At 39.6% G+C, this 27,969-nt stretch overlaps 1 protein-coding gene across 3 annotated transcripts in view; it reads right to left on the bottom strand.

Moving 5' to 3' along the window:
* The window catches only part of NRPC1 (nuclear RNA polymerase C1), a 309,786-nt gene that overhangs the window by 99,334 nt on the left and 182,483 nt on the right, over nt 1-27,969 (bottom strand). For all 3 annotated transcript variants that reach the window (XM_089800899.1, XM_089800897.1, XM_089800898.1), the window contains exons 17-18: nt 1,512-1,703; nt 1,167-1,265 (exon numbers count right to left, since the gene is read on the bottom strand). In XM_089800899.1, the coding sequence (XP_089657025.1) occupies nt 1,167-1,265; nt 1,512-1,703 (291 nt within the window). The remainder of the gene's footprint in view (nt 1-1,166; nt 1,266-1,511; nt 1,704-27,969) is intronic.

Here is a 27,969-nt window from a genome sequence, read left to right as displayed (position 1 = left end):
TCTAAGCGATTTTCGTTCGTTGGCCAGAACTGATTGAGAAGTCCTATCGGAGAAGTGGCAGGCTCTTGGATTTCCAATCTGCGGTTTTGGGAACCAACACCCCCATCCCCTCTTTTCAAAAATAGTCGTACCCATACCTGTACCCGAAGTAGCCAAGTACCCCCATATCCATGCAACCTTGAAGATCACTAAGTTGAAAGAGAACCTTCCAATCAACTGTTAAGAGTTCCTTGCAGCATTACTCGTGTGTCAGTTGCACTCACCTATTCCCTCTACTATTTTTTGTGATTTGTACAAAGGGGCACTAGGCATCAGAACTGGTGTTTTGAAATGATACTAATGTTAAATTAGATTGCTTCATACAAGAAGAAACAAGTAGTTATTTTACATTGAAAATTTTAATCTGGTATTTGAATTCACAAGGCTAACTTTATCCAACATAAGAAAGAAAACCAAACCAAGTACTGTCTTAAAGATAAAGAATAATTGAGAACGTACTAGAATCGAAGCTCCCATATATAGGTGAATAATGCAAGAAAATCACTTTGTAAAAGAATATTACAATTTTAAACTTCAGAAAATCATTAACATGAATCACTGGCTTAAGAAAAGATTCTTATGCTCCAGCAATGAACTGACATATTAATTGATAATAAAAGAGAGAAATCTATAAAGTAAAAGTCGATGTTCAAATGCCCAAGTGATTGAGGTATAATACTTAAGTATTGTTATCCATAAATGTGTGACTTTAAGTTCAAATGCCCAAATAGCAATCTGTTAACCCACAACCTGACAGAGACACATGCATGTAATAACACATCCAAAATCTTGTTCACCCCTAGAACCCCTCTGGACCTGGACAGAACACAGTCAACGAAAAGGATTCGATGATCAAACATCTGGAAATTAAATGCTACCCAAGATTAAAGTGATCAAAACAAGTGCATCATAACTCTGGTAGAATTTCTCGTATCAAGTATTTAGTTCAACATCATGATAATAAAAAGCACTGTAGAGTTTGCACAAACAAAGCATACTTGATTTAGAAAAACTCACAAAATGTGAACCTATCACTGATGAGAAGTTAAAATATACCCTATGATGCATTAATACTTAAAGAGGTAATGGGAAGAACACCTATGCAATTATATTCATAAATCTATTACCGCAGTGTCAACGAGACCTTCACGCCCACCCATGGTGTGAAAGAAAAACTCTGTTGCTGTTAATCCAGAATAGAATGAATTTGCAACGAAGCCTTTGGCCTAAAAAAGCAAAGCGCAGAAGACAAATCAGTACAACCAGTGTCAAGTAAACTCCCCACAAAGAAAAAAGGTAAAGTGAAATCAATACATAAATTGCAAAGATTGTAAAGGGAGGTAACTAGACAAGAAAAACAAGCTACGGTATAAATATTGTAGTCACCTATTCAAATAAACCATAAACAGTAATTTTATGGAGCACAAAGAAAATGTCTTAACAGCCCCACATAAAATTCAAAGCCAACTCACTGCAGGTGTTTTATCATTTCTTGGAAAGTGTGGAAGACTGCGGTCAATGAAACCATTTGGTGCTCGACGACCGCCGACAGATTGTTGTCCAACACAGGCAATCATCTGACTGATGTTGATAGGTGAACCCTTGGACCCACATAGAGACATAATCAAAGGACTGTTTCGCCAATGCAACTCCTTGAGACAAATCTGAACAACATAGCGACTATAAGTGAGTTCTTTTAGCTTTAGAATGCTCTTCATGAATAAGAAATAAAACATAAAAAAGGTCACTGATCGGATGTGACATGCACATCCAAATGGAATAAATCTAAGAACTGAGCTAATGACAGTAAAAGAACATATGACAACCATAACATTTGGCAAAGAATAAAACAAAAAATAACTCTATTACTTGATTCTAAATAACCATGCACAGTGAGAGTTAGCCTTCGTTCAGCCTAATTATGTAAGGGAAGTGCACAGCTACTGTCACTTGCTATGATCAGTGGTCACGACTCACAATTACATTTCCTCACTATATGGTAATAATCTACTAATTCAAAGTTTAGGTGGACATGATGATTATCTTTAAGACTTTGTAAACAAGCATGGAGAGGAAAATCACCATTATGGTTATGTTAGATAATTCAAGGCTCAATAGGAATATTTCAATAGTTTTTAAATCCTATGTTACCTCAAGTTTCCAGGACGGGGATGAGGAAACAGATTACAGGAAGTTTCATTTCGGCCGAGTTGGGGACAGATATACATATATGTATGTATGTATGTATGTATGTATGTACGTGAATTAGATAACATTGTCAGATTCCTCGAAGCATCACAGTTTAAAACTATCAAACTCCATTCATCAAATCAGCGTAGAACATAGCACAGAATTGAATCATCATAGAGTATAGCATCAAATCAAATCATCATCTAGGGATACTAAAGTTTAACAATAGGAACACAGGATGACATCAAATGAATCAAGAGAGAATCAATCTACTTCTGGGAATTGAATGAATCAATTCTGCCATAGCTGGGCGCTTATTGTTCCTTTCAGAGCATTATTAAAACTGGAAACGATCTAAGTATTCCTCAACCTAGTGTCAGTCAATTCCAGGTCTGCGATATGAATATCAATCAGAAGTCTAATTTACAATCATTTTCAGGTCCGGTTTGTTGACAGAAGTTTGAATTTTCAGTCATAGTTGGATACTAAGTTTGTAATGACTTCCAAAAACAAAATACTTTCGACATATGTCATGTTAAACATAACATATTTTATTATTTTAATGACTTCCAATGAGGAGAGCTCACGAATGGACAAAAAATTGCCATTTATTAATTTTTTTGAATTAAATTTTATTTTGAAAGTGGAAACTTCAAGTAGTCTCCGAGACATACGGGAAACAGCTACACAGTCCCCTGGACAGTCAATGCTGGTTGGAAACGAGTTGACCATTTCCAAAGTTTCAAGGATGCGTTTCCAATTTTCATGCCCAGGTGGGTTCACCTTGGAAACATTGGCCGTCCCCAACTCTCCGAAATGGGGACGATTTTCAAAACCTGGGTCTTAGGGCCGGAAATGTGTCCCTGGTTAGCATAGTTTAAGTCTTTCTGGCCATATCCCTTGTTCTAAAATAATCACAGGTTCACTAGAATCCATAATTATCATATAAGGACAGTAAAGATCATCCATATAATCTGCACAAGTCACCAATCATGGGAGTAGATAAGATGGAGAAACCTTCAAGTATAGAGAAAAACATAAAACGAAAAAAAGTTAAGAGGGATTGTCAATTGCATTCTTTTAGTTATTGCAAGGCATTAAGTGATTACATATGTAAGGTTTTTTACTATACTGTGTTATGTAGGTGAAAACAAGATATCATGTGAGCAGGAAAGCATTAATTTCTGTAAAAATTAAATATTTGACATGTCCTTTCCTACTCCTTTCAAAGATTAGAATGGTGTACTGTTTTTCCAATGTATCAATGCTAATAGTTGTCATTGATGTCAAAAAGCTTAAGACATGCAAAAGGATATAAGAAACAGTTGCTAGAAAAAATATCTAGCAGAAACAATATGCTGTTGTTTTAAAAAGAAATGGCTGAATGTTGCTAAAAACAAGTTAAGCACTGTCAAGAAAATAAAAGTATGGAAATCACATAAATCTGCCAGTCGCATTTAGAATAAACAAGAAAAGAAGGTTCGAGAACATGATCAGATAAACCAAATCTGATTTGCCAGAAAAATAAAGATTTAATGTCACAAAAAAAGAAAGATTTAATGCGTCGTACAAGAAAGATTAAATGTGACATAAAAAGAAAGATTCAGTACAACAAAAAGAAAACTTTATGGATATTTGATAAGGTTTCATGATCAGATTTGGGATCATGATATATTTTAGAAATCTCCTATTTTGAGAACCCAAACGGCTGCACCAATTTTAGTAGGTTTTATTCTTGAAAAGTTTTATGAATATTTATGAAATAAATAAGAACAGTGCAATTTAAAATGTTTTTTAGTGTTTTAAAAATCAGAGATAAAGTGTGATGAAATTAAAAAGAGAAAGTACAATTTATGCTTATTGACCGGAATACGGAGATGATTTTTAACAAAATACAAAGAAGTTTAGTCGAACAGTTTATTTAAGGTCGGTGCCTCATACTGCGTTGGTGCTCAGAGGGAGTTGGTGGTTCTGTGAGTTGGAGCTCACGTTTGTGAAATTTGCAATGTAACCTAGAGACTCGTACCCCCCTCCCAAACCTTGAAGTACCCATCCCCGAGACATCCCCGCACCAGGTACTTGAGTACCCAAGCACCCCCACCTCCGCCATTCTACAACCATGCCGCCACTAGGACGTGTACTTGAATTTCTATTTGAATTTTTATTTTTTATGTTACTATTGGGTATGTAATACGTTACTGTGTTGAATGTCAATGGTTCTAACTCATGTTGCAATTTTGCTATGTTCAAGTATTTTAATTTGGTATGATCTAGTGAACTACTAAAACATCATTTCATAACTAGCATTTCAAGTTCTATATGTATACTATACAACACCCCTCTCTGGACTGTCATCCCCTTGCTGCCATCCCTTGGCCATCCCCCCGTCGTCCCGAAAATGAGGGCCATTTTCCCTACGTCCTAGAAACTCGCCCTGGTGTCCCGCCATCCCAAAGTACCCCTGTACTGGTGTAACACTAGAAATGTGTGCCTTATGTGGGCCGTTGCCCACAGTTTGTAAGTTCATAAAAGCAATATTTCGCTGTGAATTTTTTCCTTAGGAGTATTCAGGTAATTTTTGTGCTCTTCCATATATTGTTTGTTTGATGTTTCCCAAGTTATATTTGCAGATTTGAAATGTTAAAATTCGTCCACTCTCAGAATTAATGTGTCCTCTTCAATTGGTATTAGCGTAGAGTTCCTTCAGAAAAAAGACTTACAAGCTTGAAGGCAGATCTTGAGAAGCACATGATGGCTGCTAATGAAGGACATGATTTTCCCACTAATCGGTATCCTTTATTTGATGGAACAAATTATGCTTTCTAGAGCATAAGGATGGGGATGTATTGAAGTGCACTTGGATTACATATCTAGCAATCAATGATGGTTACGCCACTCCAACAACTCCAACTGATGCTGCTGGTAAACAGGCAAGTTGAAATAACACTAAGGCAAAGAATGTCAATCTTTACAGGCTGTTCGAATCTGAGTTTGTTAAAGTAATGCATTGTAAGTCTGCCAAAAAGATGTGGGAAAATTTGAAAAATGCTTATAGAGGAGATGACAAAGTTAAGAAGGAAAAGCTTCAAACTTACAGAGCAGAGTTTGAAAGCCTCAAAATGGAAAAAGAGAAAACTATTGTTCAATACCTACTTTGTGGACATGAAGTATCCAGCACTATTAAAGGCCTTGATGAAGAGATTGAACAATCAAAAGTAATTGAAAAAATTCTAAGGTCGCTGCCCTTGTGATTTGATGCAAAGGTTTCAGCGCCATGAGATAAACAAGCTTAGCAATCTAACTAAAGATGTGCTGCATGGCATTTGAGTTGCATATGAAATCAGAACAGTTGGACAAACATCCAAAAGGGAGGCTGCATTAAAAGTTTCACGAAAATAAAAAATGAAGAAACATGAAACAATTGACAGTGATTCAAATTTTGAAGTTCACTTCACGAAAAGTATGCAAAAAGGTTCTGAAAAGTACAAAGGAAGCTACCCTTCAAGTGTTTCAGTTGTGGACAGGTAGGACATTTTGCATCCAGAGGTCCTTATGCGAACAAAGTGGGCAACAACAAAAACCTAAGTACAATTAAAAAAAAGAGAGATGAAAAGGAACTTTCAAAAAATCTATAGAGTCTTTATCATAAACATGACATCAGTTCATCAAAAGATGGTAATGGAAGTTCTAAGAAAAGAGAAGAAATATTTCTAATGGGCAGAGAAGTAAATATAATCCGAAGGAAGCTTCTGGAAATCAGACCAATAAAGAAGATAGAGGAGACCTAGCACAAGAGCTTTTATTTGCTTATGATGAGATTGAAATGCTTAAGAAAAAATCTAAATTAAAGATGGAGCTTCGAGACAACAAGGACTCATAATTAAGCATCACAAGCTTATGATGAAGCCGAAAATAATATTGTATATCTTCAAATTCACATTACAAATTTAAAGAAATCAAAAACTCCTTGAAGATTTTTTGTTTTAAAAACCCGTAAAAATTTAGAGGCTGAAATTGCTTCTTTTAAGAAGGAATTGGATAAAGTTGTACAGAAAAATATAAATTTAAAGACTGAAAAAGAGTTCTGAAATTTTGAGTGAGATCATCAGTGCACAAATGCCTACTTTTAACAGAAAGGATCTTAAATTTCAATTTGTAGAATACCAAATTTCTAAATCACCTAAATCGTTCAAGAAATCAAATGGAGAAAAACAAAAAAGCTATGCTAAAAGATCTAAGAATGGTGGAAATAAAGCAAAAGACAGCCAAAAGACAAGTACATATTCTATAGTTAGAAATAAAGGCTTCAGAAAACATCATCCATCCTGGCAAGCACAAAACAACCAGGTTTAATAACTCATTTGATGGTTATTGTTTTTCATGCAATCAATTTGGTCATAGGGCCATAGATTGCAATATACATGCAAGAACAAATTTCAGTGATAGAGCTAGACATCATGGTATGTATTTTAGAAACAATCACGTGTGGAATATTAATCAAAGTCAAGATTTAATGCGTAAGAATTATTCTTTCCTTTGATGAATTCAATATCATGTGCTATAAGTGCCATAATTTTGGACATTTTACAAAAGTTTGTATAAGTAATTTTGCATGACCCCCCTCAACAAAGTGAGGAGGAAGAGAAGACAGATTCAAGAAAGAAGATAGCAGAAGAAAAAGAAAACACAATTATTGTCCAAATAGCCTTGCATGCACAGAATGAAAGCAAAACATAATATATTGACAGTGGACATCTGACAGGTGACGAAAGTAAATTGTTAATTTTGAAGAAGACAAATGGTGGTTTATCAATATTTGGTGCTAATGCTTCAGCCAGAATTTCAGGAAAAGGTACTCTTTTTCTTGATGATGGAAGAACAAAAACATTAGATGTATTATTTGTTGAAGATTTGAAACACAATTTTCTGAGTGTCAGTCAAATGTGTGACCAAGGACACACTCTTATTTTCCATTCAAAAGAGTGAAAATAAGAAAAGAAGGCAGATCTATTGTATAAGAGGTTGGATCACCTAAATTTTGACAATCTTGTCAAAATCAATAGTAAAGAAGCAATGAGAGAGATTCCAAGGCTCTTAAAACCTTCAAACAAAAATTGTAAAGAATGTCAATTCGGAAAGCAAAATAGATAAGATAATTTTATTAATGTCCAATAAAAGACCATTAGATAAGATAAGATAAGATTGTTGATGTCCAGCAAAAGACCACAAAAGGTCTATGGGACTGAGAGTTTACAACAGCAGCAACACCAAACCGTGTCCGAGAAAACCGAACAACAACAAGAAATAACAAGAAACAAGGAGAGAGGGGATAAGGAGAAGACTAGGAGTCTTTCCTTGGCAAAAAGAAATTAGTCACAGAAGGATAAGACTGTAAGTAAACAGGAGCCCTAAACTGTCTCTGTGAACTCGTGGAGGAGTGTCGCTAACATAAGTAACCGCTGCGAGATTTGACGGATTTGGAATGACCAGCAGAAATGGTAGAAGTGGCCGACCTTTTCACATCCCATAAAGGAGATAAGGGTGCAAAAAATGCAATAATAGGCTGATTGGAGCAATATCAGTGAGGAAGTGGTGACTGTAGAGTACTATCACAGAGCAGAGTGGCTTCCTAAAGATAGAGTGCAAGCCACCGCTAGTCACAATAATTGAAGAAAGAAAGAGAAAAACAGTCTCAGAACAGACAATAAAATCTCCCTTTGATCTCATAAAAGATAGGGCATCAGAAAATAAAGTGAGTCTCTGTCTCATCCTCGGTAAAGTACACAGCTTACAGATCCATTCTCCTCTGTCAATATGATGATCTGTCTAAGCATGAAGACAATGAGAACCAACTCCAAAAGACCCCAGAGAGATACGAGGGGCATGACTCCACCTTTGAGAAAGGTAACTAGGACAAACAATAATTCCATCATTGATCTCCAGAAAGTGGTCCACATAGAAGGTCATTCTCGAACGTAAGCCACCATGAAGGTTAGTCCAAGTAATAATAATATATTGTCTGTAAATATCAAGTTTGACATGCTCATTTACCTCCTATCTAGATGGGAGGAGATGAGCAAGGGCATTCAAAGAGAATTGATAAGGAGGGAGACGATCAATATCAATCCCAATCGAGCTCAATAGAGAAGATGCCTGTGCATACCAATAACGAGCCTGAGAGCTAGTATTGGAACGTGCAATAACAACCAAAGAGCAATATGCCAGGTAGGAATATCTATCACACTCACCAACCGAATCTGCAAAACCACGCAGACGATGAAGGAACCAAACCAGATCAAATATAGCCGCAAGACTGAAGGGATGAGCACCAAACTTGGCAAGAATGATATTGTGAGGAGTGAATCTGTGACATCTAATGATGCGTCATAGAAGCAATGTTTGAACCCACTTAATCAAGGCCCAATCAAAACTAAGGAGAGAAGGCCTCCAAACCACTAAGCCATAAAGAACAGTCGGCCAAACAAGGGAGTTCAAGAGGGATAACTTGGATGAGGTATCCTGAAAATGGTGTCTAAAGCACTGTTTCTCAAGCATAGCAAGAGAACCCATACCCTTGCTAACTCTGGACTGTATCACTAGTCTCATACTAAAACGAGGCAAAGAAAACTTGACTCCCAGATACATATAAAAAGAAGTGATCTCAATCTCCTGTCCCTGAAAAATGAAATGAAGATGAGAAGTCTTAAGGCAATTAAAGATCATAACCCAAGTCTTACCCAAGTTAATTGCTAGCTGTTTCTGAACACAAAAGGAAGCCAAACCATCCAGAAGCCTCTGTTAACTCTCTAAAGAAGAAGCGAGAAGAATGACATCATCTACAAGAAGAAGAATGGAGATCAAAACCTAGTGTAAGTAGCAACCGTCACCTAGGAGCGAAGACTTCAAAAGGAAATCCTCAAGCTCATCAATTTACAGACCAAACAAAGTGGGAGAAAGAGGACAGGCTTGTTTAACCCCAATGAGAGGAAGTTTCGAATCTAAGTAGTTTTCAACTACAAAGCCTCTAGAGCTAATTCATAGAAATCTATGTTGGCCAACAAGAACAAAGAGCAAGGCAAGAGATGTTTTATGCTTTCAATAGATGATTTTAGAAGAATGACTTGGGTTTCTTTTCTAAAGGAAAAATCAGAAGCTCTTGATAAAATTGAACACATTTAAAGCCTTAGTGGAGAATGAAGCTAGTAGGAAGATCAAATGTCTTCATTCAAAAAAAGAAGGGGAAATGAATTCCAAGATTTTTGTGAAAAGCATGGAATAAAATGATTCTCAGCTGCAAGAACACCACAACGAAATGGTAATGTGGAAAGGAAAATTAAGACAGTTAAAGGGATGGCTTGAAGCATGCTGAATGAGTCTGAAGTCCCCAATTTTTACTGGACGAAGTAGTTCATACTACTATTTATATTTGAAATTGTGGATTAACTCAAGTTAATAGCAACAAAACTTCTTATGAGTTATGGATGGGTAGGCAGCAACTATAATGTACCTCAGAGAGTTCCATAGTCCATGTTATATTAGAAAAGCTGAAGGGAATTTGGGTAAATTTGACTCAAGACCAGATGAGGGAGCTTTCCTTGGATATTCTTCCAAGAGTAAAGCATACTAATGCTACAATAAACGCTTGCACGGAATTGTTGAAAGCGCCACTATTAAATTTGATGAAGATAGAAGTCTTCCAAACCACATACAATAAAAAGATGGTCAAGACTCGAAGGAGCTAACGGAAGATAAAGAAAGTGTAGAAGGGAGATGCAATTGAAACAGTTGTACACAAGACGTCATTTAGAGACACCTTTAGAGATGCCATCTAAAGCTTCCACAAAGACACCACCTAAAATTATTCAAACAAAAAATCTAAGAATTTTGATAATAAGAGGTGATAGGCCAAGAGCAACAAGAAAATTGATAGATTATTCAGAAAATGAGGATATGTCTTCAATGTCCAAAGTTGAACCAAAGGGTGTTCAAGAAGCAATTAAAGACAAAAGTTGGATAGAAGCATCCGATGAAGGGCTTGATCAAATTGAGAACAGAACTTGGGAACTTCTTCCAAGACCCAAAGATAAGAATATCATCCTTACTCAATGGGTCTTCAAGAATAAATTAAATGAAGTTGGCCAAATTGTAAGAAATAAGGCAAGACTTGTGTGCAAGGGATACGCCATAGTTGAGGGAGTTGACTCTAACCAAATATTTGCACCTATTGCTCGATTAGATGCAATAAAAATGCTTCTAGCTTTGGCAAGCTTCAAGACTTCCTAAGTCTTTCAAGTGGAAGCAAAATCAGCTTCCTTTAAGGGAAACATAGAAGAAGTTTACATGGAACAGCCTGATGGATGCATTATTTCAGAAAACCAAGATGTTATTTGCAAGCTGAAGAAGGCACTATATGGATTGAAACAAGCAACTAGAGCTTGGCATTCTAGACTAGACATACTTGTAGCAAAAATACTACAAAAGACATTTTGAAGACAAAACCCTCAATGTTATAAATGAAGGTAATGACATGTTAATCGTTGTTTCATATGTAGATGAAATTGTCTTTGGAGTCAATGTAGTCCGTAATAAAGTACTATTGTATTTAGCATTTGTTAAGCTTGAGTGGGTTGGGTAGTTAGGTAGTGACACTTTTATAAAGACTTTGGAATATTGATAATGGACGTGTGATGTTTTTGGTATGAATAAAGTAAATCATTTCCTTGCCATTCTAGTATTATGATAATAAGGTATATTCTATGTTATTGCTCTCTATATATGTCTTTATTATTCTATGAGTTTAAGTAGTATTTCCATTCTACATTTTGGTGTCGTTGCCCAAGTCCGAACCCTAAGGTCGTTGGCAAGGCAGGATGGAGTAATGAGAAGACCCTTCCTACCATGTATACAAGTAACAGATAGTGACGGAAAAGACAATATAACCAAAGAAGATCAGCTGATACGTTGATGGCTTGGGAAGTTGTGGTCGATCAGTACGTGCAAAGGGAAGCCCGTGAGAGAACGGTTCCTGAGAGCACGATACATGACGAACTTTCGATGCCTCCAATGGTGTATGATCTACTGGGACAATTTTCTCACCTGCTAGCAAGAAACTTTGTAGATGTTGAGGAAGGAAGAGCCAAAACAGAAAGGGAACAAAGGAGGCAACAAGTACTCTAGCAGTTTTCTGAAAGGACACGGGAACGCAACTTAGAGGAGCACTATAATCCTAGGAAGGGAAATAGACACAAACAATTCATGCCCCTGATTCCAAACAAATATCCAAGGCAGGTACCAGAGGAAGAAATTAAGGAAGAAACTGAGGAGGAAGTCACCTTGAGGACATCACATCTCTAACAGTAGGAGGAGAAATGTCGTAACTTAAAGGGATAGGGAGACCCCACCCAAATCCAATAAGGGTTGATTGAGCATACAATCGAAGGAATAGCCAATTTGGCCATCTCTAAGATGCCCGGAAGGAAGTTAGGGTGCAGAAACCCGGAGACCCCTGTACGCAGAGAACTTGGACAGGAACAAAACCTAAGTGCAGAAGGAGATACTCTCAACTTGAGCTATCAAGAATTGAGCCCATTGAGAGGGAGCTTCCAGTCAAAAGGAAGTGTTCCATTAGCAAGGAGTACTCTGTCGAGAGGAAGTGTTCCGTCAAGAGGAAGTGTTCCAGTAAGAGGAAGCATCCCATCAGGAGGGGGTGTCCCACCAAGAGGGAAAAAGAGCAATATAATGGCAATGGACAGACAAAAATTGCCTAGATTCACCAGGGACGATTTGGAGGACCCCGCTCATCACTGTAAAACATGCATAACCATATGGCAAGCTAACAGAGAGAATGATGCAAATGAGTGGCTAAAAGCATTTCTGGCCACACTAAGAGTTATAGCTATCGATTGGTATGCAGATTTGGAAGCAGGCAAGAAGAACACATGGAATAATCTCTGCACAGCCTTTGAAGAAGAATTCAGACTCCTAAGGGACAATGATGAAATAGTGACAGAGATTTATCGTACAAGGCAAGAAAGAATGAATCTGTTAAATCCTTCAGTATAAGGCTAAACGAACTAACAGGAAACCTTGAGAACAAGCCCATGGATGGACTGAAGAAACAATGGTTCATTGAAGGGTTGACACCGTCCCTAAGAAAAAAGATGAAAATAGCTCCACCATCAACCTTTGTGAATGCATGTACTCGAGCAACGGACATAGAAAGTGAGAAAAAAACCTCCAAGGCAAGAAGGTATGGAAGAGCGAGTGCAAGTTCAGAAGAAAGTGAGGATGAATCCAAAACCATCCAAGCCCTAAGAAAGGACATGAGGTGATTAATGAAGGAGGTAACAGGAAGTAAGGAAGAAAAAAAAGAAGGGAGGGAGCTATGGTGCACAGGCTGTGAAAAGGAGGGCCATACAAAAGGGACATGCCCGAGAAAAGCATTTTGTGAGATTTGTGAGGTGTTGAGACACGCAATCAAAGATTGTCCCTGCAATCTAAAAAACGAAACGCACAAGTATTCTTCACCTAGAAAGAGCAATCCACATCACCCTCCACCCCTCCAAGGAACACAAATACAAAAGCCTCACTGAGAGGATATAGGAATAATAGAAGAGGGAGTAATAATAATAGCAACAACAACAACAATAACAACTGATGGAAGTATTGTCATTGATGTCAAAAATGGACAAGACACATAACTTCATCAATGCCAAAGGAAAAGGAAGATACATATAAATAATGACAGTTGGCAACTAAACTAAAAGAATGAACAAACATCAATGGTAATATTTGCTGGCAGATATGAAGTAATCATGAATCTGAAAGAACTGATATTGCAGATTAATTACAATGTTTATCAGACAAGTCACTGTGAGAGCCACAACAAGACTAAACACAAGCCACACAAGTCACTGTTGAATGATTAAGACCAGACCTGGTGAACCAAGCATGACGAGTGCTACATTGATTAAGACATGAGGTTTCAGACATATATACTTATACAAGATGTGCAAGCATCCAGAGCAGCTTGATATGAAAAGCAGTGGCAAGAGATAAGCTTCACTGTATTCAATATAGAAACATTGAAAGTAAAACTTGGCATGATATATTCAGAAGCAATATACTTAGCATAATAGAGGCACGATAATATCAATGAAACCAAACAGCACATCATGGAGATCTAAGGCAATAACACATGTTGTGAATAAAGTTATCAACTAACGGTAATGTATGAAGCCCAATATATTTCGGTGAAGGCCCTAAAAATGAGTTTTTCATATATTTGCATAAAAGATCAGATGGAAGTGCTAAAGAATAATACCCAGCAGTGAACCTATGCTAAGAAATGATTACACATTGATAATAATGGACATCTTCAGGCAATTGCAGATATACATGGGCAATAATAATAATTGAATCTGAAAATGCGATGATAGTAATTTATTCAATAGCAAAAAAATTTATCAAGACAAAAAATATCATTTGCGATTGGTCTTTGAAAAACTGTGATAAAGGATTGGAGCGAGAATGATGCTTGTAGTCAGCGATCACATATACGACCAAAGTATTATATGATGATTATAGAGGCACCGTGGAAATTTAATGAGCGGGTCAGTGATAACAAAGATCTGAGTCAGCATATAAGGAAGACGGCAATTATTTCAGGAGGCATGGAATAAACAAGTGTCAGATTTAAATATCCACGATGGAAGCAAAGGTCTCAGTTTCAAATAAAAAGGAGACGCATTTAAGTGTGCCATTGAGTATGTGGTGGGCGAATACATGAAAGTCTTCGATTTATAGAAGAAACAAAATGATCCCTGCTGAGTACATTGAGTTGATTAAAGAAGTCTATGCAAAGAAGATTATAAACCAATATTTACCAATTGTGTTTTAGTTTTTGAATAGGTGTCATTTATAGTAAAAGAGATACAACTCTTAAAGTTGAATAGTCATATCTCTTATCAAATCAAATTTAAATAAGGTGTGACGTGGAGAAATAAGAATGAGTAAAAAGGAAAACAGAAGATTATTTATAAAGAAAAAAGACTGAATGTGAGCTGGTATAAGAAGGATAAAAGAAAGAGTGAAAATAAAGAAATCTGATATATAATACATGTTGGATAGATGAGATAAAAAGAAGTATAATATCATGTAGATTGGATATATATATGAGGAATATGAGCAGATATAGAAGAAAAGACTTAAAGTAGAGATTTGATTGTCCATCATTAGTTGAAGTAAGCAACATTGCCAGGGTGGAAAAGAAGTTTGTATTAAGTAGGTTGGTGCTCACGAAGACAGCAGAGGGAGTTCGAGCTTCCTGTAGGTTGGAGCCTATGAAGTGTGGGAGTTGGAGTTTCCAGTGAGTCAGTGCTCATAAACTTAGAGGTTGTAGCCTCTAGTAGGTTGCGCCTACAAATCATTGTAAAAGATCAAAGTTTATATAAAAGCATTTATTGTCGTGGTTTTCTCCCGCATTGGGTTTCCATGTAAATCATCGTGTTAATGTGTTTATAATTGTTCATTTTAGCATTTGAAGTTATTAGTTGGATAAAAGTTTTAAATTGGTGAATTACTTAATATACTGATTCACCCCCCCTTTTAGAATATTTTGTGCTCTTCAACAACACACCCTGGCGAGCAATCCAATACAATTCTAAGGGAAGACCTATGATCCAATGTAGGTGGTGCAACGAATGGGGACATTTTGCACAAGATTGTCGAAATGGAGAACAGAATGGAGGAATGTTGTGTAAATGGTGTGGACCAGGCAATCATGAGGATGTGAATTGCCCAGACAAAAGGGGTTGAACATGTTAAAAATTGGAGAACCAAAAAGTGAAATCCTTGCCATCACAAGGATGCAAGCCAAGAAACTTGTCTACCCAGATGCTACTAAGGAGAAGGAAAGATTTCATGAAGCAAGGAAAGACATTCAAGATAACATGCCAGACAAAGGGAAGGCAAGGCCAAATAAACTTCCTACGGATAGGAGTGTACCGAATATCATGAGGCAAGTACTAGAGACCACCACCCCAATGAAAATTGTTGATTTACTGGAAACATTACCTCAGTTACAAGTAGCATTAACACAAGGGGCAAGCATGAGAGGGATACCCTCCAAGGAAGAGAAGAAAGAAGAAGCATTGGTTGGGAAAGCAAACAACACCCTATTAACTATAGCAATGGAGAGGACACCAGCAGTAGTATAAATGGCAATATTGGGGTATAAACTCTCGAATTCTATTGTTGATGAAGGTTCTAGCATAATTCTCTTATCTAAAGAAACATAGAAGGCAATAAGGAAACCCACACTTTGGCCACCTACATTTTAGTTGGCGAGAGCAGACCAGCATGGAATTAAGCCAATAGGAACCTTGATGGGATAAAAGGTACTAATCAGTACACAACAATTTTTCCTTGATTTTGTGGTTATTACTTTAGAGAAAAAGGGCCATGATGCTTTACTAGGAAGAGGATGCTTGGTTAAGGTGAAAGCTACCCATAATTGAAAACGAAACACTCTATCCATTGAGTCAAAGGGCAGAAAGTACACCATAGACTTGAGGAACCATTCGGTAAGTCAAGACATGGCATCAATTTCAGAAGTAGGGGGAGAAGACCACGAAAGGGTGGAACCGGATGAGGAAGGGGTGCTCAAACTTGGGGAATGCTCAGAAGATGAAATGAGCTCCCTCAATGGATTATTTCACTGGCAAATGGGAGACTGAAGTTTTCCAACTAGAATGTAATATGTTGCAAATCCAAGATTCAAAGTCTGAAGAAAGGTATTGGGAGGGGTATAAGGAATACAGAGAAGGTACGAAAACCCTTAGCAAGACACCAGCACACATTTGAGAAAGACATAGAACACAAGGAGGCCAAACATCAAACTATAAACCTTGGGGAAGAGGATCAACCCAAGGAGATTCTAATAGGGGACAACTGGGACTCACTATTGAAGGCGGCAACTTTTAGAATCTTTCTGGAGTACAAGGACATATTTGCTTGGACGTACAGGGACTTGAAAGGAGTCCCCCTAGAGCTATGTCTCCATCGGATACCACTGGTACCTGGTGCAAGACCAGTACGGAAACGACCTTAGAAAATGAATAAAAACTATGCAGCCAAGGTCCAAGAAGAAATCACAAAAATGCTGGAAGCAAGGATAATATTCAAAGTACAAACAAGTGAATGGTTATCTCCAATAGTCATAACATTGAAGGATGGAAACAAAATTTAGATATGTGTTGATTTTAGATGTTTGAATGCGATAATTATAAAAGATCCATTTCCCATTCCATTTACTGATAGCATCCTAGAAGAACTGGCCGGCCATGAAACATACTCCTTCATGGATGGATTTTCAGGATATAATCAAATCAATATTGCAAAGGAAGACAACTAAAGACTATGTTTGTTGTTGAAGATGGTGTATATGCCTATAATAGGATGTCGTGTGGGTTGTGCAATGCACCAACCATGTTCCAAAGAATCATACTACACATCTTCGATGGCATGTTGGTAGGAAACTTCAAAGCTTTCTTGGATGACTGCTCCGTCTACAGTGGGAAGGAGCACCACCTTAGAATTATTGGCGACCGCATGGACAAATGTCGAAGAGCAAGGTTGGCCCTGAATCTGAAAAAATGCAGATTTATGGTTCCACAAGGTAGACTACTTGGTCATATCATATGCAAGGAAGGATTGAAGACAGATCCTGACAAGATCAGTTTTATTTTGGATATGGAGCCTTCGTCAGATGAAACAGGTGTCAAATCCTTCTTGCGGCATGTAGGGTACAAAAGGAGGTTTGTAAAAGGATTTGCCAAAGTCTTTCTACCCCTGGAAAAGCTAACAAGAAAAGGAGAATGGTTTTGTTAGGAGAAGGAATAGGAGAAGGCTTTCCAAGAATAAAAGAAGAGACTAGTAGGAGCAAAGATTCTCATATACCCTACCTGGAACAAAGAATTTCAAGTCCATGTGGATGCATCGAACTATGCAATAGGCGCTACTTTGGCACAAACTGGGAGGGGTTAGATCACCCGGTCTATTTTGAAAGCTAGTTACTATCAAAAGAAGAGCGCAACTACAATACCACCGAAAGGGAACCTTTAGATATGGTTTATGCCATACAGAATATTAGACATTACTTACTAGTTACGCCCTTTACATTTTTTGTTGACCACAAGCACTAATGTACTTGGTAAACAAGCCGATAATTCAAAGAAGAGTAAGTAGATGGCTAATCCTGTTGCAAGAGTTTACCTTTAAAACCATAGTCCAACCAAGAAAAACTCATGTAAGCTCCGATCAATTATCAAGAATCAGGTCAAGAGAAGCCTCTGACAGCAGAGTGAATGAGGATTTTGCAAATGCACACCCATTCCAAATTATTGTGCTACCTCAATGGTATGAAAAGATTGGACAATACTTGTCAACAGTTACCTTTCCAAGAGAAATGTCAACAACAAAGAGGAGAAAGATTGCCCTAAAAAGCAGCACATTCCAGTTGATCGAAGGATTATTGTACAAATTGGGACCGGATGGGGTATTAAGGAGATGTGTCATGGAGAAAGAAATTCCAGGATTACTGAAAGAATCCCATTAAGGATTGGCAAGGGGTCACATGGGACCTGATACAAATGCAAGAAAAGTGTTATTGGCGGCACTCTGGTGGCCCACATTGTATGCAAATGCTAGGAAATGGGTGTTGAGCTGCGACACCTATCAGAGAGCTGGCAAACCCTTAAAAATAGATTTCATGCCATTGTTTCCATCAAAACCACAAGAATTATTTTAACACTGGGGGCTGGACTTTGTGGGACCCCTACCCATAAGCAATATCCATCGGTGTAAGTACATAGTAGTGGCAACGGAGTATCTTACAAAATGGGCGAAAGTACAGTCTATACCACATAACACAACTCTCAGTACGGCCAAATGTTCATTGCATGGGGTAAATAGGTTAATGCACACAGACAATAGACAAGAAGAGCAATACTCCTTTTATTATTCGCATATGCCAAAGATATCACACAATGCTTTTTATTTTTCCCCGGTAACGGCACCAAATGTTTACCGTATAGGGTAAGAAACTTAACACATGTAGTATAGCACAATTCAATGCAAAACAAATACTTTATTCATATATGCACTCAATGATTACAATCTGAATACAATGACTACAATGATGATTCCAAAGTCCATCTCGGACGTGTACATATACCTTTCCGAAGGGGTAACTCAAGCGTCACGTGCCCATTCGGATACTACTCTACCCATCGGCTACACTACATATTTTACCAACAACACTAGATTTCTGTATGAATAAATAGTAACCAAATTTGGGATTCCACTCCAGTTGACAAGTGATACAGGGGTGCATTTTGTCAATCACACCATCAAAATAATGACAAGTGAGTATAAAAATTTTCATTCCTTTTCCAGTCCCTATTATCCAAGGGCAAAAGGCCAAGCAAAATCGACAAATAAAATATTAGTAACAATCCTTTACAAATCCTGTGGACTCGAAGGACAAGATTGGGAAGAACGGCTTCCAGCCGTGGCATGGGCGTATAGGACTGCTTACAAGGCTACCACTGGGCACACACCATTTCATCTAATGTATGGGCAAGAACAAAAATGTCAATGGAACATACAATACCAAGTCTAAGAGTAGCAATTCAGAACAAATTAGGAGATGAGGAGAGTTTGAAGGAAAGACTCCCCCAGTCTCCTAAAACTAGATGAAATGAGGACACTTGATCAATGGGCTACGGAAGTAGCCTAGCAAAGACAAAAAATTTGGTATGACAAGCACTTTAAAATGATGAATTTCAAACCAAGCCAACTGGTACTCAAGTTTAATGGAAGAAATGAGATAAAGCCAGGAAAATTTAAAATCTAGCAGTAGGACTAGAATAGTAGAGGTTAAAGAAAATGGAGCAAGAAAATTGTCAACTTTGGGTAATAAACTAGTGAAGGACTAGGTCAATGGGTCATAATTAAAGCCATATCAAGAAATAGGGGAATGCATAAGCACTTATTATATCAATACAAAGGACACTTCCAAACTAAAAGAAGATATAATATCGCAATGGGAGAGAAAGTCAGTAGATCTAAACCAAGCAAAGGGAGCATATAAAGAACGCAAAGAAGCTACCACATTATTTTCCAAGTGTGAGCCCTATGGGAATGAAGAGACTAGAGGAAGTTGTAGAAGGAAGGCAGTACGGATAGAGTCATACAATCAGAGGAAGAAAGGAGTTTGAAGGGGGCGACCTGCAACACACGGAGCAGGGGCAAGGACGATGTATGATCAACAGAAAGGGCATACGAGCAAGGTCGTACGGACAAGATCGAAAAGCAATTGTACATGGGGAAAACCATATGAAGAAATCACTTGTAGGTCATTGTACGTCCTTAGTTGCAGGTCACCATACAAGTTGGACATACAAGGAGGGTGGAGGCGGTATGGGTGGGCCGAGAGGAGGCCGTATGGAGTAGGGTTGCACGAAGCAGAGGCATACGGATTGGTCACAAGATGATGGCAAAAGACGAAGTTGTAAAAGTCTTCTCTAGTACGAAGGCAAAAGAGAGCTACAAGGAAGGGGTCATACCAAAAGGAATAGTCTATATTCCAAAGGGGTCCAACATAAAGATTGAGGCAAGCCACGTATACAATAACTGCTGAAGTCAAAACCAACTTAAAGTCACAAGCATTCCTCCTAAATACCACAAAATGGTCAAGTCTGGGAAATCCTAGCAAGGGAAATATCTTTGATTCTAAAAAGAAGAAATCCGTCTTGCTAATGAAGATGAAGGTGCAAAAACCCACAGGCAAGGGGGACAAAGGGAAGATCACATAAAGGATCACGACTGTCGTCGGTAGACTTTGCATTCTGTAGCCGACTTGGTTATGCCGTCAGAGATTTTGTATTTGGTAGCCGACGGGTAGATTAGGATTGTCTTGTAGCCAATGAACCCCTTCGGGAAGGTTCAGCAGAAAGTATTTATGCCCTGTCCGGGATCATTATCATCTTATGCTCTGTATGTAATCTCTTAGCATATGCGAATGATAAACGAAGTATTGTTGTTGTTGTTCTTGTTCATTGTCTGTGTGCATTAATCATTTAATCTATGCGGTAAACATTTGGCGCCGTTGCCTGATGGACCTAGAACAAAGGCTAGAATGACGACTAATGCCGAATCAGTTAAACAAAAATAAGAATAAGCTAAAAGGCAAAGATGAAATCCACATAGCTCAAGGAAATTTAATTTTGGCGTAGCAGGCCAAACGCAGATGGAGGTTTCAGAAGATTGCTGACGGACACAGAAGCGCAAAAGAATTATTGGAGGATACTCGACAGTAGGAGGAGTTGGTGGAAGATGCAAGGAAGGAGTTTTTGAATTTGTATTCACTAAGGGAAGAGAATCCAAATGGGAGAGAATCGACTCGCATGGCTCGAAGTGCTAAGGGAGCACGAGCGTGGAGTGAACTCTTCGTCCGGGATATACTTCCGGAAGGGACAACTTCAGAAGATCCTTCTTCACCAAGGTTCACAGCTGTTGGGACCACTGGTGTGGGAGTGCAAACTGTCGATGTGGGAGTACAGACCATTGATGTGGGAGTGCAAAGCCACGGTGTGGGAGTGCAAGAGCGAACAATGCCTATGCACAAAACTCAGTAGTGATGGCAGGACCAAAGGAAAAGTTACCAAAGTTTGATGGCGATAGTACGGCCAATCTAATCCGACACTGTAAAACATGCGAAACGATTTGGAGGGCAAATGGCATAACAGATACAAACGAATGGGTCCGACAATTTTTGGCAACCCTACAGGGTGTTGCAATCAACTGGTTTGCCGATGCAGATCCCCAAAATTTAACCACTTGGGACAACCTTAAGGAGTTTATTGCCAAATTTCAACTGTTGCACGACGACAATGAAATTGTCGCAGAGATATACAATACAAAACAGAGGAAGAATGAAACAGTTCGAGTTTACACCAAGAAGCTGAAGGACTTGATCAATAAAATGGAGAATAAGCCGACTAATGGGCTACAGAAAAGATGGTTCATTGAAGGCCTTCACCCGAAGCTGCGAAAGAAGATGAAGATCGTCCCGCCATCGTCATACACTGAAGTGTACAATCGGGCAATGAACCTGGAAAGCGAGCAGAAGACAAAAAAGAAGAAAAGTAGCTCGTCGGATTCAGATGATGACACATCTTCAACAGGAGATAGTAGTGATGATGAAAGCAGCAGCAAGAAGGTTCGAGCCCTCCCAAAGGACATGATCTGGATGATGAAGGAATTCGATCCGGATGATGAAGGAATTCAAGAACATGCAGAAAGAAACAAAGGGAAGCAAACTATGGTGCACGGACTGTAAGGCAAAAGGTCACACAAAAGGCTCCTGTCCAAAGAACTAGTTTTGCAACATCTGCCAGATCATGGGACATTCCACAAAAGAAAGCCCCTTCATCATGAAAACCAAAGGACCTCAACAAGTCTTCCTCACACAAGAGGCTTCCATGTCCAGAGGGAACGGGAACACAAGCACACAAGGAGCCATGTCTGGAGAATACAGAAATAATAGAGGTGGGCAGAACAACAACAATGTGAACAATAACAATAACAATGGCAGCCGGAGTCGAATTAAGTACGATGCAAATGGACAACCGATCGTTCAATGCCGAGCATGCAATTTGTGGAGCGACTTTGCCAGAGATTGTACAACGACAAACACACTGAAATTATTATGCAGGTGGTGCGGACCTGACGATCACAAAGATGCCAAGTGCCCGAAGTCGGGAGTGAATTTGATCACTGTCGAGACAGACGAAGAGGAGGTGCTAACAATCACACAGAAACAAGCGAAACTATACCCCAACCCCACGCAAGAAAAGAAGAGGCTGGAAGAAGTATGGAAGGAAATCGAGAAAGCAACACACACAGAGACATCTCAATTGAAGGACACCATAGGCACCTCACCAAGGAACTGTGTCAAGCAGAACATTGTACAACAGATACTACAAACAAAGGTACCTGTTAAAATCAATGATTTGTTGATCACAATGCCTCAGCTCAAATCGACACTCACAAATATTACACTAGCGGCAAAGTTACTAGGAAAACCAGGAAGAGGGAAGGAAATTGCGGCCGATGGAGAAGACCCAATGCTGCTAGCACTCGCATCTGAACAACATCCAGCGGTCATCGAGATGGGGATTCTTGGAAGTGTGCTGACGGACACAATTGTCGACAGCGGGTCCGTTGTGAACGTCTTACCCAAGGAGACCTGGAAGAGGCTAACAACCGACGCTATGGCCACCTACATTCCAATTGTTGACAACAGACCAACATGGCATAAAACCTCTCAGCGTTCTGATGGTGCAACCGGTGACAATTGGCACACAGCCATTCTTGCTTGACTTTATTGTGATCCCGCTGAAGAGAAAAGGATACAACACCATTCTGGGCCATGGATGGCTTATTCAAGCCAGAGTTAAACACAACTGGAAGAGAAACACTTTATCGCTTGAAAGCAAAGGGAGAAAATTCGTCATTGATTTGCACACTCAAATGGTGGGAGAAGAAGCTTTCTCATCAGATTCTAAAGAGGAAGATGAAGGGGAGCAGCGTATGGAACCGGATTAGAGGGAGTCCTGCGGTTGGAAGGACGATCAACAGATGACGATTTGGACTTGGTCAACGGTCTCTACCACTGGCAAATAGAGGACTACGAACTGTTCGAGAGCTCCAATGTACTGACAGTAGAGGAAGGTCACAACGCAGATGAGTTTCCGAGAGAATTCAGAGAAATGAAAGAGGGGGATGCACCGCTAGATGAGACACCTGCCCATGCATTCACTGAGGGGGAGCCCATCAGATACAATGAAGCCACACTGCAAACTATGAATTTGGGAGTGAAGCTGAACCAAGAAACATATTTGTGGGAGATAACTGGGATCTAGTATTGAAAGCAGCCGCATTCAAGATATTCCTGGAATATAAGGATGTATTCGCATGGACATATAAGGATCTAAAGGGAGTGCTTCCGGAGTTGTGTGTGCACAGCATCCCGCTGATCGAAGGAGTAATACCAGTACAAAAGTGACCCTACAGGATGAATAAGAACTATGTGGCACGAGTTACAAAAGAAATCAACCTAATGCTAGAAGCCGGTATCATTTTCGAGGTGCAGACTAGTGAATGGGTGTCACCCCATAGTAATCTCACTAAAGGACACCACCCAGATCCGAATATGCATTGATTTCGGATGCCTGAATGCAATCACAATCAAGGATCCCTTCCCAATTCCATTTATGGACAATATATTGGAAGAAGTTACAGGACATGAAATCTATTCCTTCACGGACGGATTTTCTAGATACAATTAGATTTCAATTGCACAGGAGGATAAACTAAAGATGACATTTGTCGTAGAAGATGGAGTGTACGCATATAACCAGATGTTGTTTGGTTTGTGCAATGCACTTGCTACATTACAGTGTATCATACTGCATATCTTGGACAAAATGTCTGTGGGAAACTTTAACGCATTCCTCAATGATTGGTCGGTATTCAGCACTGCGGACAAACACCTGGTAGCACTGGGCGAGTGTATGGAGAGATGCCAAAAGGTGTGCCTAGCCCTGAATCCGAAGAAGTGCAGGTTTATGGGCCCGCAAAGAAGGTTGCTCGGACACAGTCTATAAAGAGGGATTAAAGACGGATCCGGACAAGGTCAGAGTAATATTGGAAATGCAGTCATCCACCAATATAACGTAGGTAAAATCCTTCTTTGGACACATAGGTTATTACAGAAGGTTCATTAAAAATTTTGCCAAAGTAGCATATCTGCTGGACAGATTAACGTGGAAAGGAGAATCATTCAGATGGAAGAAGGAACATGAGGCATTTGAAGCACTGAAGGTACGATTGGCTACGGCACCCATCTTGGCATATCCAGATTGGGATAAGGAATTCCATGTTCATGTCAACACATCCAACTATGTGATTGGAGCAACCTTGGCACAAACAGGTAGCCATGGGTTGGATCACCCGATATACTTTGCCAACCGACTGTTATCAAAAGCGGAGCAGAACTACAGTACGACTGAACGGGAAGCATTTGGAATGGTCTACGTCGTGCAAAAATTCTATCATTACTTGCTGGCCACACCGTTTGTGTTCTATGTCGATCATCAGGCTTTGTTGTACATGATCAATAAACCTATCATTCAAGGAAGAATCAATAGATGGCTACTTCTGTTGCAGAAGTTTACCTTCAAAATCATTGTACAGCCGAGGAAAAAACATGTTAGCACCGACCACCTGTAGAGGATCAAAACAGGCGAACCAGCGAATGGTGTGAATGACAACTTTCCTGACACAGCTGTTTCAGATTGCAGTACTACCAAAATGGTACAGAAGCGTTGGAGAATACCTGTCGATAGGACAGTTTCCAAGTGGGATGCCACCAAATGAAAGGCGCAAGTTGATAATTAGGAGCCGTACCTTCCAATTGATCAACGGATTGCTCTACAAGATGTGGCCAGATCATATCCTCCCACGCTGCGTGTTAGAGGAAGAAATACCGCGGGTGTTAAAAGAAGCACATGAAGTTCCAGTAGGAGGACACATGGGACCTGACACCACGGCACAGAAGATATTGCTGGCAGGACTCTAGTGACCGACAATGTACAACAACGTGTGGAAATGGGTCGTTATGTGTGACACTTGCCAACGGACCAGGAAGCTATTGAAGAGAGACTTCATGCCACTTAACCCCTCCCATGCACAAGAACTCTTTGAACGGTGGGGATTGGATTTCATTGGACCCTTGAAGGTGAGCAGAACTAGATGGTGCTGGTACATTATTATCGCAATGGAGTACCTGACGAAGTGGGTGGAGGCACGTGCACTACCAAATAACTCGGCTGTCAGCACAACAAGGTTTATTTATGAGCAGATCATTACCAGGTATGGAATTCCATTACAGTTAACAAGTGCTAGGGGTGGCCATTTTGTTAACAATGTCATCTGATTGCTCACCACTGAATTCAAAATTTATCATTCATTATCGAGCCCGTACTACCCGAGAGCTAACAGAAAGGCCGAGGTTACCAATAAAATTCTAGTATCAATTATTTACAACTCTTATGCGGTTGAAGGAGAAGATTGGGAGGACAAATTACCCTCTGCCCTTTGGGCTTACCACACGGCGTACAAGATAACGACAGGGCACACACCATTCCAATTAATGTTCAGACAGGAGGCAGTGGTACTAGCGGAGTTCATGATACCAAGCCTGAGAATAGCACTGGAAAATAAGTTAGGTGGCATGCAAAGCTTAAGGGAGCAGCTACATAATTTGAATAAGCTTGAAGAGAAGCGATTGTTGGCGCAATGAGCCACAGAGGTGACACAAAACAGACATAAGGCGTGGCATGATAAGCATCTCAAACTCAACAAATTTCAGCCAGGGCAGTTGGTACTAAAGTACGACGGTCGAAATGAAATCAAACTGGGAAAATTTAAGGTTAGATGGGTCAGACCATACCAGATTCGGGAGGTCGAGGACAATGGAGCAATAAAATTGTGGACCTTGGACGAGCAAGAAGTGCCTCAAGCAGTCAACAGATCGAAATTGAGGATATACCATGCAAGGAAGAGCTCGTCATTGTTGCAGAATGACCAAGCCCGATAGTCTCCCTCGTCATCGTAGGTTGGCGAGGTCGGGAGGGAAAATTGAGCAATTGTATTTTTTGCAAAAAAAATAAATTAATTAAAAATTAAAAAAGAAAAAAATTGAAAAAAAAAAATCAAAAACAAAAACAAAAATAAGTAAATGGGGATGTTCCGCAGGCACACACCCCCACAAACTGAAGCTTCCTGCGAATGGGCCCGCAGCATCTTTCCACAGACAAGACTGTGGACAATCTTTTCCCGCAAGGCAAGTTCTTTCCACGGATTTATCTCCTCTTCCATGGACTATGTATCCTCTCACGGATGCCTTATTTCCCACGGAAATCAAGAAGTTCCTCCTGCGGATGTCTTATTTCCCACGGAAATCACTAAGTCCCTCCGCGGATGTCTTCATTCTCCACCGTGTTATCTTCCGCAAATGCCTTTGTTCTCCTGCTATCTTCCTTCCCACAGACTTTTCTCTTTTGCTTCCGCTAGTGTCTCTTTATTTTCCCATGGACGAGTAGTTGTTGGCGACTTTGCCTGTGTTTTTGTAGATGCCTTTTATTCTCCCGTGGGTTGCTACTCCTCTCTCAGCGGACGCCTTCAGCAGTGGTCTTACTAAGCTGAAGTAGGATGATCAACTCCATTTCCACTATCACAATGAAAAGAATCACAAAGAGATTTTGATGAAGCTGCACCAGGACAACAAGCCAACTTTGGAGCTCTTTTTGCATCTCCCTGCATGAAACAATGATTTGTGGTTCATTGCCAAGCAGCCCTTGCTTCAGTTATAGCCATCATATCATCGATCAATTTATGACCTTGAGTTGATCAAATAGTGAGATAGGCAGCAAGATCAACTCGAAATCTACGTATTGGTTGTAAATGTTTTAAAGAGAAATCGAGTGTGACGTGCCCTCAATCGAACAACTGCCCCTCCATTTCTGCGTCCCCATAGGAGTAGTGGGAAAGACAAACCCATGTCATTAGCGATGATAACTTGGGTTTGATGTATAAGAAGCTTTCTACATTGAAGACCTCTCTCCCGCAGATGGTGTTATACACCTTGTGACTTTTTAAATTCTCCCATGGATAGTCATTTAACTTGCACTTCATCCTTTTTGCCGCGCATGCAAAGTAAGGAGGAACCAGAGATTATAAAAGCACGAAAGAAGCCGTTATTGCATGGAATCAGCAAGGAAGCTGAAGCAGTGGAAGAACCAGCTCAAGACAACTATGGAAAAGAATGCAAGGGTTTTAGCCTTTGTTATCCGAGTTGCAGGGCCATCCGCTTCCAATAGCAAAAAACAGAAAGTAAAGGCAGAACTCACGCATTTTACTGTCTAATTTGAGGGACTCAATGGCAGCGAATGCTGGAAATGGTGGCAGGAAACTCCAGACTCAAACCTGATTAAGCAAATTTTGATACGGGCATAGGTGCATTGGGCCATCCAGCTTCCAGTTTTTTCCATCCAATTATTTGAATCAATTTTGCGAACTATGATAGAGGTATATAGTCGGCACAACAGAACGAGCACATTTTTGTACAAAAAGCATCAATTGACAGTTTCTTTTAAGCCTAGGGATTTCACGAGGGTTTTTGGCATTCCTGGTCCTAGAGGTGAGAAGGTGGAAATCAAGAATCACAAGCTCTCTCAAGAACGGAAGGAACACTGGATTCGATTAGTAGGCCGTGATCTTACACCGAAGGAGATGAAGTCAGTAATAAAGGGGTCTAAATGCAGAGGACTTCGGCGAGATCTTATTCGGGAAGGCCACTGGAGGTACATTATGGACGTTATCAAGAACAAGCTGACAAGGTCGACTCGGGCTTCAGATATAGCATTGCCACAGATCGTATTCATGAACAACACAGTGTATGATTGGCCTACAGTTCTTGCCGACAGGATGGAAGAGTTCATGACATTCCAGCACTGCACATTCTTTATGCCGCACCATGCAATTGGCTTGTTTCTGGAGGCAGCGATGAATCAGATACCAATGGATGATTTTGACGCACCACCTCAGGGGAAG

Source organism: Cupressus sempervirens, chromosome 9 (assembly GCF_028749045.1).
Source record: "Cupressus sempervirens isolate cs-2001-9-10 chromosome 9, ASM2874904v1, whole genome shotgun sequence".
NCBI lineage: Eukaryota > Viridiplantae > Streptophyta > Pinopsida > Cupressales > Cupressaceae > Cupressus > Cupressus sempervirens.
Note: the sequence above shows the minus strand (reverse complement) of the source record. Positions and strands in the feature narration are given on the sequence as shown.